A 13,754-nucleotide genomic window follows, 5' to 3' on the forward strand; every position below is an offset into this window, starting at 1 on the left:
GGTCTTAAACTGGTTAATAAAGGAGAATCCTAAATACTGATGTGAAAAAGATACACACTCCATTCTTCATTTATTGTCTCTAAATGCTTGTGCACTTTTACCAACTTGATATGTGACCAAGTTCTTTTTAAAATGATTATACTGTGATCATTCACAGAATGTTGTATTCTTCTTGTCTGTAACATTAGATAGATAAACAGATACACTAGAATGATGCACCAGTACCTATAGTAAAGCAAGTTTACAAAACAAGTGATCTAATGTGTTTAACTGTGCTTTATCTATGTAACATACAGTATATATTTATTTCATTTTCTTTAAAAAAAAAAGTTTGTTTATAGTAATGACAATTAATCTGTTCCTTCCTGTTTATGACACATATATATTGTTTGAATATGATGTTTTTTCCCCTAAACCCTCATTTAAGCTAGACAGCAGAAGCAGCTAGCAAATCAGGGTTAGCAGTGATTATAAAGACATCACAAACTCCGGCTGTAATTTTTCTGACTAACCTTTCTTGTCCTTCCTCTCTCTGTTGTAGCTGATTCTGCTTCAGGCTGCTGCTGTTCTTTCTGTAGACCTTACTAGTCCTAGTGGGTGATGTCTGAGAATCTCTAAAACATCCTAATATTCCGCTAGGTGTGTATTGCTTTTTTCTCTTCTCTGCATGCTTTGCATGGCTTGACTTGTGTGACCCTTTCTATCCCTAGCTGTTCTAAGCATCTCCTTTGTCTTTAAGAGGCCACAATGTGCAAAGCTAATGTTCTATGTGTATAAATTGACATATTTGACTCTTTGCTGTAACTACATAAATATTCTGTGTACATTGTGGCGGCAAACTGTTGACTAAAGCAGTCATCCTGACGATGTGGACCATTAACCACTTTACCACCGGAGGATTTTGCTGTCTTGCGTTCAGGCCACTTTTTGCGATTCGGCACTGTGCGACTTTAACTGACAATTGTGCGGTCGTGCGACGCCATACCCAAACGAAATTTACGTCCTTTTTTTCCCACAAACAGAGCTTTCTTTTGGTGTTATTTGATCACCTGTGAGATTTTAACTTTTTGCGCTATAAACAAAAAAAGAGCGTAAATTTTGAAAAAATAACAATATTTTTCACATTTTTTATATGAAATTCCCCCCAAAAAAATGTAAAAATCTAATTTTTTTTAAATGTTTGGCCAATTTGTTTTCTGCTACCTATGTTTGGTAAAAAAAAATCACAATAAGCGTATTTTGATTGGTTTGCGCAAAGGTTATTGCGTTTACTAACTAAGGGAAAGATTTCTGTCATTTTTGGTGTTTTTTTTTTTAACGAGTAATGGCGGCGATCTGCGATTTTTTTGCGGGACTGCGACATTGTGGCGGACAGATCGGACCCTTGACTGCCATTTTTGACACTTTTGGGGGTAGCAGTGACATTTCTACAGTAATCAGTGCTATAAATATGCACTGTTACTGTAAAAATGACACTGGCAGGGAAGGGGTTAATTTTATTGGAGAGGGAGGGGTTAATGTATGCCTGGTGCTTACTGACGTGTGTGGGGGGAGGTGACTGAGTGACACAGAGACAGATCGCATGTTCAGCTATGCTGAACCCTGCAATCTGTCACTGTTTGTCACTTAGGAGATCCGCCCGCTCTGTTTACACAAGCGGGCGGATCTCCAGACTCGATTCCCCGACGATCGGGGAAGAGCGGCGGCGATCGCCACTGCTCCTCCCCTGGCCCGACTCCCGCTGTGACTAAAAACACAAGGGGAGGAGTCTAGCGACGTAGGTCTACGACGCTGGACGGAATCGAGCCACTTGCCGCAGTACAGTCCCAGTGACTGGTCGGCAAGTGGTTAATGAATTAATTACAAATAACTCTCACTGGCTAATGAGTTAGTGATATTAGAAGCCCAAACGCTGGCAATACACTGAATGAAATTTGTTCAAAACCTTTGTTTCAAGACCGTTTGATTTTCGAATTATTATTGGGGTCAAATTGATGTTTGTTTTCGACCATAGTAATGTTCATTCAAAAATCTACTGGTATGTGGCCAGCTTAAGGGAATTGATAAGCTGAGCTTTAAAGGGGAACTAAACGCTCTTATAGTTTTCAGCCATGGAAGCTGCCATCTTGGCCTCTGATCTTAAACTGCCATGATTCTGCACATGTGATCAGCTATGACATCAGCCATTTGATGGTTTGACAGTTTGGTTGAGAGCACAACCAATGTGATAGTTACATCCTTGGCACGTGATGGGAATGTAACTGTTTTTTGAAACTGTTAAATTGATGGGTTTAGTTCTGCTTTAAAGTGTATCTTTAAACCAAACCTTTTGTTTTCAGTTGCAGATGGAGTAAGAGAGGATCTAATACCCTGTCAGATATTTACTGCTGCCTGTAATCTAAGAGAGATAGACAGGGAGAGTTGTCTCTACCTCTGGCAAGGCTACGCTGTGATGTGTAATTCTTGATCCCCTTATCCAGACTGCATTTTCCAGAAATTCCTATAGAAATTCCACTAGTGGGTCACAGCACAGTATTATGATACCACTGACCTTCTAATATTTTCTGTTTAGTAATATATAGGCCTTACATTTCAGTTATCTGGCAGTCTCATGGTAGGCAGACATGCACCAGACCATGGTCACTAAGGGGGATTAAACCATAACTTATGCTTCCTAAAACCAAAAAAAGTATGTTTAGAGTTCCTCCAAGTGAAACATTCCCAGCATTTTTTTGGGCTTGCAATATTATTTATTTGTAAAAATGAACTCTGAGCAGTATTTAGGCCATGGGCTCCTACACACATTTCCGTGTCTGATAATCCTTTGATACAATCATAATATTAAATAAGTTCCATTAATGGGGAAATGTTATAAGCGCATCTCCCCACATTTACATTACATTTGAATAGGTATAACAATACACAGAATAGTGTAGCACTTCTCAAAATATACTCTGCACAAACCTATATCTGTGATATGAAACTTTTCACATATAACAAAATAAACCATGCATCCTACAAAGTGCACATATCAATATAAACCCTAACAAAGTAAAGAAAAAATACAATTTAAGTCCTGACACACCATGCAGTGCCACAAAATGAAAAAGAAAATAAATTAATAGTCCAAACAGAATCGGAATCTTCTGTGATCACCCTCTTCCTCAGACTGTCATATACACTCCAGCCAGTTATACGTAAGTCTGCTCTCCTCTGTAATGGACCTCAAAACTTCCTAAGAGGTCAAAAGAGTTTTTTCCAGATATGGATACATCATTCTGATCTGCCTTCGGCCATTGCTCCTCCAACATACATCACAGCAGCAAGAATGGCATAAAATAGAATGGAAGACTAATAGTGCTGACTGTATAATATTTTTTTCAATAAAAAGATGGAATAACACTCACATAAAAAAGATAAAACTTACATATTATATAACAATGCTCCAGCTCATTACTAGGTATACAACGTGATAGCATCATCGGCAGGCATCACTTGTATATGTGTTACGCCCACAATAGGACTTCCTCAGGGAAACTATTATAAGAGCAGACCCCCAAATTTACATTACTTTTGAGCAGGTATTCTTCTCAAGCAAATAGCAATCACCTGTGATTGGCTTCAAATCAGATAAGATTTTTTTTCAACACATGTGGGCAAGGCTGGCCTAAGACATTTTGCTGCCTGGGTCCAAGAATGAAATGCTTACCCAACCCCCCCCCCCCCCAAAAAAAAAAATCACGCCTACATCCATTATTTTATGTTATGATAATTAAATCTAAAATTACATTCATCAGGATGTCAGATTTACATGCAACGGCACCTTGTCTATATGCAAAATTTGTGTGTGGGGGGTTAAGGGGCTGCTTTGTGGGATATAGGGATAAAAACAAACAAACAAATAAAACAGTAATCATTTTATTAAATATAAAATTTCGAAAATATTAAATATACTGTTATCTTCTTCCATAACTCACCACCGGACCGGTCCACCAAACACCCACTCTGTCCTCAGTCACCCTGTCACTCCTGTGTCTGCCGCGGCTACCGGCCTAGAATATCCAGCCTGCCCTGCGTGAGATGGAGTGCGCTGATGTCAGACATCATTGCGCACACCACAATCATGCGAGTAATGTTCCCCAGAGGAAACGCTCCGCCTCCTGATACTCATCAGTTTGCACTATGGGCGGCAGTATGAAATGGGGAAAAGCTGCCCACAACACACCGCAAACTGATAACACACAAAATTGCTGGAAAAAAAATCATGGGCGTCAATTTTCTGCCCCTACTCAAAGTTCTGCCTGGGTCCAAATGGACCCAGTGGGACCCATGGTAGGGCCGGCCCTGCATGTGGAGGTCAGCTTACAAGCAAAAAACTGTCAACCCCAACCTTGATTATATAGCTTTTATGTACTGTGCAATCAGGATATACTATATTGTCAAAAGTGATGGGACATCTGCTTTTACACACACATGAACTTTAAAGTGGAAGTAAACCCTTTCTGTGAACTTGTACCTACAGGTACTTTGATTATCTCCTAAAACTGCATGGTTTAGAAGATATTCACACTTCATGCAGCCGGTGATGTGACCGGCGCATGCTCTCTGAAGGGACGGTATACCCGAGCAGTCCCTTCAGAGCCCATGCAGCGGTTCGTGACTTCCGTGCGCATATGCGGGAGTGATGTCATCGCGGCGGGGGCATTCAGGTGGCCAGGGGAGGTGAATCCAGAAGAGCGGGTATAGATGGAAGCGTCTGTCAGAGCTGACAGCGCAGCGTTGTGGGGCTTCGTTCTAAGATAGGTATTTCATAATGTGCTAGTATGTGATGCATACTAGCACATTATGCCTTTGCTTTGTAGGGTTAAAAAAAAAAAAAATTGGTGATGTTTACTACCGCTTTAATTGCATCCCAGTCTTAGTCTGTAGAGTTCAATTCTGGATGAATATGAACAGGAAGGCCTGGCTCGCAGTGTCCAATTTATCACAAAAATGTTCTGTCGGGTTGAGGTCAGGACTCTGTGCAGGCCAGTCAAGTTCCTCCATCCCAAAATCGCTCATCCATGTCTTTATGAACTTTGCTTTGTGCACTGGTCCAAATCATTTGGTGGAGGGGGGATTATGGTGTGGGGTTGTTTTACAGGGGTTGGGCTTGGCCCCTGAGTTCCAGTAAAGGGAACCCTTAAGGCATAAGCATACCAAGACATTTTGGACAATTTCATGCTCCCAACTTTGAGGGAACAGTGTGGGGATGGCCATTTCCTGTTCCAACATGACTGTGCACCAGAGCACAAAGCAAGGTTCATAAAAACATGGATGAGCGAGTTTGGGGTGGAGGAACCTGACTGGCCTGCACAGAGTCCTGACCTCAACCTGATAGAACACCTATGGGATGAATTAGAGCGGAGACTGCGAGCCAGGCCTTCGTACATCAGTGCCTGACCTCATAAATACACTTCTGGAAGAATGGTCAAACATTCTGTTAGACACACTCCTTGTCTAGTGGACCACTACCTTGTGGACAGTTTTCAATAAAAAGAGTTGAAGCTGTTATAGCTACAATGGGTGGGCCAATTCAATATTGAACCCTACAGACTAAGACTGGGATTCCATTAAAGTTTATGTGCGTGTAAAGGCAGGCGTCCCAATGCAAACAAATTTCATACCATTGGTCCATTATATCTGTTACATAAATGATTGCCATCTAATCCCAGGGCAATATTTAACCAGTTGCCGACCGCCTACTGCAGATTTACTGTGGCAGGCAGCCGCTCCTGGGCAAAGTGACGTAGGTATACGTCGCTCTCTCTCAGGAGTCTAGGGGGCGAGCGTGCCCCGCCGCCGGCGTGCTCCTGCCCCCGCTCATCAGCCGGGAAGCCGATGCGCGTGTCAGGCGGCTCCGATTGCCACCTGACACCCGCGATTGTTCCCCCATGAGAGAGAAGGACGGTCGGCTGTTGTAAACACAGCCAACCGTCCTTCTCCCTGGGATGATCACAGAGCTCATGTGATCCTGCTATATAGGATCACAAGTCTCTATGGTCATCTCAGAAGCCACGCCCCCCACAGTTAGAATCACTCCCCTAGGCTCTCACTTGATCCCTTGATCACCCACAGGGTTAACCCCTTCCCTGCCAATGGCATTATTACAGTAATAGTGCATATTTTTAGCACTGATTACTGTAGTAATGTCACTGTTACCCCCTAAAATGTCAGTTAGTGGTCCAATCTGTCCACCGCGATGTCGCAGTCATGCAAAAAATTGCAGATCGACGCCATTACTAGTAAAAAAAACAAAAAAAACAATAAAAATTACATAAATCTTTCATGTAGTTAGTAGACGCGATAACTTATGCGCAAACCAATCAAAATACGCTTATTGCGATTTTTTTTTTTTTTACCAAAAATATGTAGCAGAAAACAAATTGGCCTAAAATGTTAAAAAACTTAGATTTTTACTTTTTTTTTTTTTTGTGAATGTCATATAGCAGAATGTGAAAAATATTGTTTTTTTTTGTTTTTTCAAACTTCTCGCTCTTTTTTTGTTTATAGCGCAAAAAATAAAAATCGCATAGGCGATCAAATACCACCAAAAGAAAGCTCTATTTGTGGGAAGAAAGGATGTAAATTTAGTTTGGGTACATCGTCGCACGACTGAGCAATTGTCTGTTAAAGTAACGCAGTGCCTAATCGCAAAATAGGGCCTGTGTAGGAAGGGGGCAAATCCTTCCGGTCTTAAAGTGGTTAAATAGTCACATGAATACCTATGCCAACAGCATGCCCTGGTTCATTACTATACAGAATTGCCATATTCATGCTGTTTCTGGAAAATTCACTTTATCACTTATGGACATACCCTCAAGTCATAAGGCAATGACACAACAATATAACTCACCAAAAAACATGTTTACAAAGTTTTCATGTTTTTCTATTAAGCTTATAATAAAAACAAGTCTACGATGGCTGACTGAAAAAAAATCATTGGGAGAGCAGGTGTTTCAGCAAGGTTCATCCCCTACTACGCACATTACAAAACACTTCAACCAAAAAATACATTTTGTGAAAGTCACACTTGAGTAAGGCCTCTTGCACACTGCAGCTTGATTGCGCGAAAATACACGCGATTGCGCACAAATGTGCATAAATTTCATTTACATATTGTGCAGAACAAGAACGTGAGAATAAGTGAAATAAGCGAAAATGTTCGCAAATACATACAAAAAAATGTCTGAAAAAGTAGATGCTAAAAAAGGAGTTTAAGGGGGAGGAGTACCGCGCTTCAAAGGTGTGTATGTGCTATAAAGTGTCTTAGTGTCAAATAAATAAATATTCTATTATGCCTGGTGTATAAGAGCCCATTCACACTAGCGCGACTTGTCAGGCGACTTGTCAGCCTGACAAGTCGCGGTATGTCGCGGTCCATTGAGTAGTACAGGACCCGTTCTAATTGGAGCGACACAAGTCGCTCCGACTTAGAAAAAGGGTCCTGTACTACTTTGGGGCGACTTCGGAGCAACTTGCATAGACTTCCATTATGTGAAGTCCCTGCAAGTCGCGCCAAAGTCGCGGTGCACAGCGGTGCACGTGACTTCACAGGTCGCCCCCCGAAGTCGGATCGCCTCAGTGTGAGCCGGCTCTAAAACTGCCTGGTGCTATAAAGTGTCTTAGTGTTAAAAAAATAAATAAATATTCTATTATGCCTAGTGTATATAACCATATAAATAATGACTTGATGTTGATAGATGTCAATATGTAAAACACACATTCATATAGATAAATATACACTCTAAAATCTCTCAATAGATGGTGCTTATGGTGATATATATTAAAATAAAATCAAAAAAGTGCTCTGTGCTTAATAAACTCTATATCACTATGTATGGATGGTGCTGTGAGTCTCCATATACATTCACCTGCGGCATTGAAGGCACATAACTTTCACACACCTACAGGACAGCGTGAGAATTGCACCCCCCTATATAAGATTGTAACTGCTCAAACAGGAGTATTATATGCAAGAGGCCTTATTTAAAGGGACAGAAAAGACTTTGCCCCCTTACAGCTAGGTATAAAGCTACTGCCCAGACTTCATGTTGTAATTCATCTTTGTTGTGATCAGTAGGCTTAACGGTTATGCAATAAAAGCCCACCTGTCTTTTACTTCTGTTTATTCAAAGCTTCTTACAAAAGCAAGAGTTGCAGCTCCTCCACTGGTGTGAACTTGTCTCAACATAGAATCACCCATGGTGGCACAAAAGTCTTGCATTAGAGACGGTTTCATAGTCCTGCATTTTTTCTGGGATCTAAGGTGCTCCTAACAGTGGTATTGCTGTAAAGCTAACTTCTAGTTACACTCTGTGGCTTGATGGTTACCTCCACATAGGATTGTGAGCCGAAATGTTGACCTTGCAATAAGATAAAAGAGGCATATTATATAGGCAATTCTCAAATGGTTTTCTACCAGACTAGCAATCTTTCCCACTCTCCCACAATTGATCGAGGCATTTGATGCAAATGTACATAGGAAATGTGGCCTGCTATGTGTGTAGTTTGGGCATCTTAAATGTAGGCATGGCACTGAAATTGTTTACCACCAAGTGTGGCTACCCATGGTACCAGAAATGCAGGTAGGGCTGATAAAATCATCATTATTTAGTATTTTAATATCACTTATATAAAACAAAACGTGTGTTTCCTTTATTCTTTCTATGTAGACATCTTGCCATGTTTATCATTATAGTCTTGTTTTTGCACAATCTTGCCTGATATTTCCACTGATTAGCTACACTGTGTGTGGAAAATCCTACAAATCCTTCACAGCTTGTTCCAAGGAAAAAGGTCTTGACTGTCTGTTGTTTATTCACATAGGGCGCCATTCTGTAATATGCCTTTTTATGTGTTCATGCAGGCTTCATCATAGCTTTCAAATACCATGCATGCAAATAACAGATACTATCTCACTGTGGAACCTAAAAAGATTAGCATTTAACAAATCCCATAAAAATATACATGTTCTCCGGTCATGATTTGATTTTTAGAATCGTAAAAAAAAAAAAATATAAACCCAACACTCAAGTATATATTCCAAATGCCTGGGAGTTTGAAGATCACAAGTTTTGTAGCATTTCTGCTTCATTGCAAAGATTGAAAGCTTACTTCAAATTGATGAGATCTTCAGAGAGTAGAGTCTGCTTCTAAAAAACCTATTATCTTTATGTTCTTTAACTTTACATTGTTATTTGCACAATGAAAACGATTCTGGAATATGCATGAAAATTTAATGTCAAATAGAGGCTTATTTGCTCCTTAAGGGCTTCATATTTCCTCAAGAGATTGTTTAACTGCTTAAAGCAGCAGTAGTTTGTTAATGCAAGCCAGCAGCAATCATTTTAGGTCTTTTGTAAAGAAAGCTGTCTTTCTATACTCTGTAATATTCCAAAAAAGCATTCATGTTTAAAGAAGTTGGGTAAAAAATGCATTGCTTTTTAAGACCATTAAGGCAACTTGTGCTTGTTGCCAATAGCAGCCAAAATCAGCTGTCCTCTTCATGTTTTAAGTAAAGGATAGGAAAATGAAAAGGAGAATCTGATTGGTTGCTATGGCAAAAAGTCACTCCAGACACTTTTGATTATATGGCACTCTGTTACTTTATTCTTGAGGGTAGTCTACAGCCCCTTGCCAGGTTCCTGTTGATTGACATCAGACCTAAGCTCCCTATAGGTCACAGTCAGATGACAATAATATTGCTCAAGATCTCAAAGACAACAGTCAGCTGACTGCTTTCTGAAAAAACAAAACAATGTTCAGAGTAAAAAATGTGTCCTGATCATTATTGTTTGACCGTCTGGTAAGCAGCACTTAGCGCTGCTCATCCTCTCCATTCACATGAACATAAATGTTTAACCAAACTGAGGTCTGTCATAGTGCCACTTAGTATTTGAAGCTGCCCATGGGCCATGATGCAGTGGTGGGCCCAACCACAAAAATGTAAATTAAACTATAATTAAGTGAAAAGTCCACGGAGTCTCATGAGGGGGTTAGTAATCCTGCCCATGGATTCTATGATGACCATATGTAGGTTTCTGCAGCAAACATAGGAAAACAATTTTAATACCTTTCTTATTCTTACAATATAGCTCAAGATAAACCAAAAAACAGTAAATTCTGATTTTTTTAACTGTATAGTTTAGGAAATATATTATTTTAGAGCATATGTTGGACCTTTTTTACTTACATTTTTGTTGGCTTTATATTCCCCAGTCTGTTACTTTGTACATCAAGGCAGCAGTTTGTTTAGTAATGGTTTTTGGGGTTCTAGAACTGCTAGATAGGCAATACATCAGTTTTAGACATACATCTTATCAAGATTTCAGAGCAGCAAACAACTGATAACTGGGATCCCAGAGTAATTCCACATTAACCTCCCAGGATTCCAACTTTAAAAATCTTAAACACCACTTTGTTGAAATAAAGCTTTCCTGAAAACATGCAGATAGCCATTGTTGACTTCTCATTCTTTAAATGCTGGATGCCTGGTTTTCATGGTAATCCTATTATATTGACAATTTGAGTCACTGCCTCAAAACAAGTATGCAGATAAGGGCTTCTGACTATTCTTTGACTTTCTTGATATGAATATTCATTTTAGTCTACGATTTCCAAAGCCATTGGAACATCACAAAATGGCCAGGCAACTAGCATTTTCAGAAGGTGGTGATCAGTGGCAGCTCCCATATGTCTGCAAGGAAATAGTTCCATAAAGAGAGTTTGTCATTACCTCCTCTAAAATAAATTGCTGCAAGCATAAAGTGCACACACTTGCAACAGTTTCCTATACACTATAGCTAAAGCTAAACCCCAGGACATTCTGACAGGCAAAGCTTTGATTCTTCCATACACTTGGACTTAGTGTATGCCATTACTTTCTGCTTCTCCACATCCCTATTGGCCAATTACTGTAATGGGTTGCCTCACTTACCAATAGGATGGTGTAGCAGGCAGAAATGGGCAGGCAAGCTTTGGCACTATGAGAAAGGGCAAAACCCTTGCCTGGTGGAACAGCATTAATCTGTAGCTAGTCTTTCTGAGGCTGCAGCAGGTGTGTTCAGGTGGCTGACTGCAATGTATGCCTACAGAGTCCCAGCAGAGCACAATGGCAGCTGAAGCTGTCCAATGTGTCCCCCATGCCAATTAAAAAAAAAATAAAAAACTTTCTAATTTATATGTAGCATTTAAAGTATGTTGCACATGGAAGAGCTGTGTACAGGACAAACAGAACAAAATGTATTCTCCAGCACACTTACCTGCTAGCCTGCACAAAAGAAAAAAAGTTGCTATTGTGTTCTACTGGGTTTCTGGTGTGTCCCTATACCTTTACGGAGGAATTCCTCCAGCCATACCTGATCCTAATTTATTCATTGCTAGATATGCTTTTACCAAGTAGACTCCCATAGATTAGTGTTAGGACTGCATTATACAGAAGGACATTGACAAGGCAGTGCAGCTTCCACATATATTTGCAAATGTTGTGCAACTAAACCTCTTTTTTTAATGCAAATTATTTGACAGTGTAATTTGTTTAGTATGCTGGGTAATATATTTTGTTTTGTTGGCGCTGTGCATAGCCCTTCTATGTTCGCCGTACGCTAAAAGCTAGTCATAAATTGGCATTTCTGTTTAATAACAGGTTCATTTTCTTACCTAACCTAATAGTAGACAATAATACAGTGATAGCACCCGCTACTGTTTAGTGATTGAGATGAGATTGTTCAAGCACCATCATCTCTTTGCATTTGTATAAATTGATGTCTGTTGTGTTGATGTAAAGATTGTGAATGCATTTCTTTATTTCAGTTGAACTGTGTGATGATAATCTTCTGATTTTCCACCCTTTCCCAAACTTTCTTGTTTGTCAGTTACCAGAAAGAATTCTTTGAAAACAACTATGGATGATTATGACATAAGGTCCGCTGCCAGCATTCTGGCCTCTGTCAAAGAGCAAGAAGCTCGCTTTGAGAGGCTAACACGTGCTCTAGAAGAAGAACGTCGAAATGTCTCACTCCAGCTTGAGCGAGCCAATGTGCCCTCAGAACGAATGAGCATGTGCAACATAGGCAATGGACAACCACTAACTACTGCATGGCAACAACTGGTTCTGCAGGTAAAGGCCTGCTTTCTATGACTTCTTGTCACTTATCCCACTGACTGTCCATTGAGATAAGTCAATTTTATTTTGGATAGAGTGGGCAAGAGTAGACTCTGTTAGGTTTAGTGTGCTGTTTGCATCAGTGTTGGAAGTATTTTTTTAGAGGTGAAAATATTGGAAGGGTTTTTCACTCCTTGGACTGATGGCCACACAGCAATTAAGGGAAATATTGTCAACGGTGTTTATGACAGTAGTAGAAACCTTGTTCTAACCCTTCTCTAATCTGCTAATAATAAGGTTTTATTGCTTAGCTCCCCTGTTGGAGGGAATTCCTTTTACTTTCTACCCTTGTGATCACATGGGAAGCCAGGGAAAATCTTGTAATGGCTCAAAAACGGCAATCAAACTCTAACGGAGTTCATAACATTACCTACTTTATCCAAAAAAAAAAAAAAAAAATGCATTTTAATATGTTTTCTTTAAAGTTGAGCTTTAACTGTTGGGATTCACAGTTCTTGGAGGGTTTCACTAATTTGGTAAAATATGCATCTGCTTCAAGGTGCAGTTTAGCTAACTGCCAAAAGAAACAAATGTGTATTTAAAGCCAATACTTTTTTTCATTTGGATAAGGTGGACAAGAGCTAAAACCTCTGTCTGATTTTTATTAATTTCTGTTTCCCCAGGGGGAAAATTTACCCTAACTATTGGTCCTGGTGACCTTTGTTTCTGGTACAGAAAATGATGGTATAGCCAACATTTTGAGTTGTCAAAAGGACATGAGGGGAAATCTTGCAACGAGCAAACCTATTCTGGTGACAAATGTCTTGAAGGAGGATATTACTTTGGAGAGGTTTCCTCTTCCTTCCTGCTGTGTCTCTGGAACAGGAACTGAAAGGAAATCCCTCTGATGGGACACAGACAGATAAGAAAACTAACAGAGGTCTTAACTATTCCCCACTCTATCCAAAGCTTAAAAAAGCTTTTGACTGTACATATACTCTAATTGATGTGAGAGGATTTTATGATTTGTAGCCGATCATGTCATTTGCCATACTTGTTTGTTTATTGTAATTCAGTGTTCCTGGCCTTTGATCAAGTAGCGCATATCACAGACTTCTCTATACTACACTTTATACTACTCATATACAGCGCATAATGTCAGTATTTCTCAAGCTGGATAATGATGCAGTTTTATGGTCTGCACAATCTTTGGAGGAAAATCTGATCTCTTAGAATAAATTTCCATGGTTGCCCTGAGATAGGGCCAGTGCTATGGTTGTCTGCTTTGCAAATTTAAATTCATGTTTGGTCAAAAGTTCTTTGATCCTATACCTATGGGTAACTTTAGATTGAAGGCAACCCTGTTGCTATTTTCAAAAATGTAAATATGAGATGAGATTGCTGTGGGCGTATTCGGTCTTCACTCTTTAAAGAGTTTTAGGTGTTGCTGCTACCCACTAATTCCCAATATGTAGGGTGGCATTCCCCTCGCTGGGTGCTGTGGTTCCTTCTGCCAGCTGTTATGTCACTACTGACATAGAAACAATATCTGGAACTCTTCAAGAAACCAAACATTTAACACACTGCCCTGCAGGAAAGGTACGTTTAA

At 39.9% G+C, this 13,754-nt stretch overlaps 1 protein-coding gene across 3 annotated transcripts in view; it reads left to right on the forward strand.

The window, feature by feature from the left end:
- The first annotated feature begins 539 nt into the window (after positions 1-539).
- ARVCF (ARVCF delta catenin family member) overlaps positions 540-13,754 on the forward strand; it is a 380,287-nt gene continuing 367,072 nt past the window's right edge. For all 3 annotated transcript variants that reach the window (XM_082268310.1, XM_082268312.1, XM_082268311.1), the window contains exons 1-2: positions 540-639; positions 11,916-12,160. In XM_082268310.1, coding sequence (XP_082124436.1) covers positions 11,945-12,160 — 216 coding nt within the window. In that variant the 5' untranslated portion in view covers positions 540-639; positions 11,916-11,944. The remainder of the gene's footprint in view (positions 640-11,915; positions 12,161-13,754) is intronic.

The sequence above is a fragment of the Pelophylax lessonae genome, assembly GCF_965119305.1.
Source record: "Pelophylax lessonae genome assembly, chromosome: 1".
Taxonomy (NCBI): Eukaryota; Metazoa; Chordata; class Amphibia; order Anura; family Ranidae; genus Pelophylax; species Pelophylax lessonae.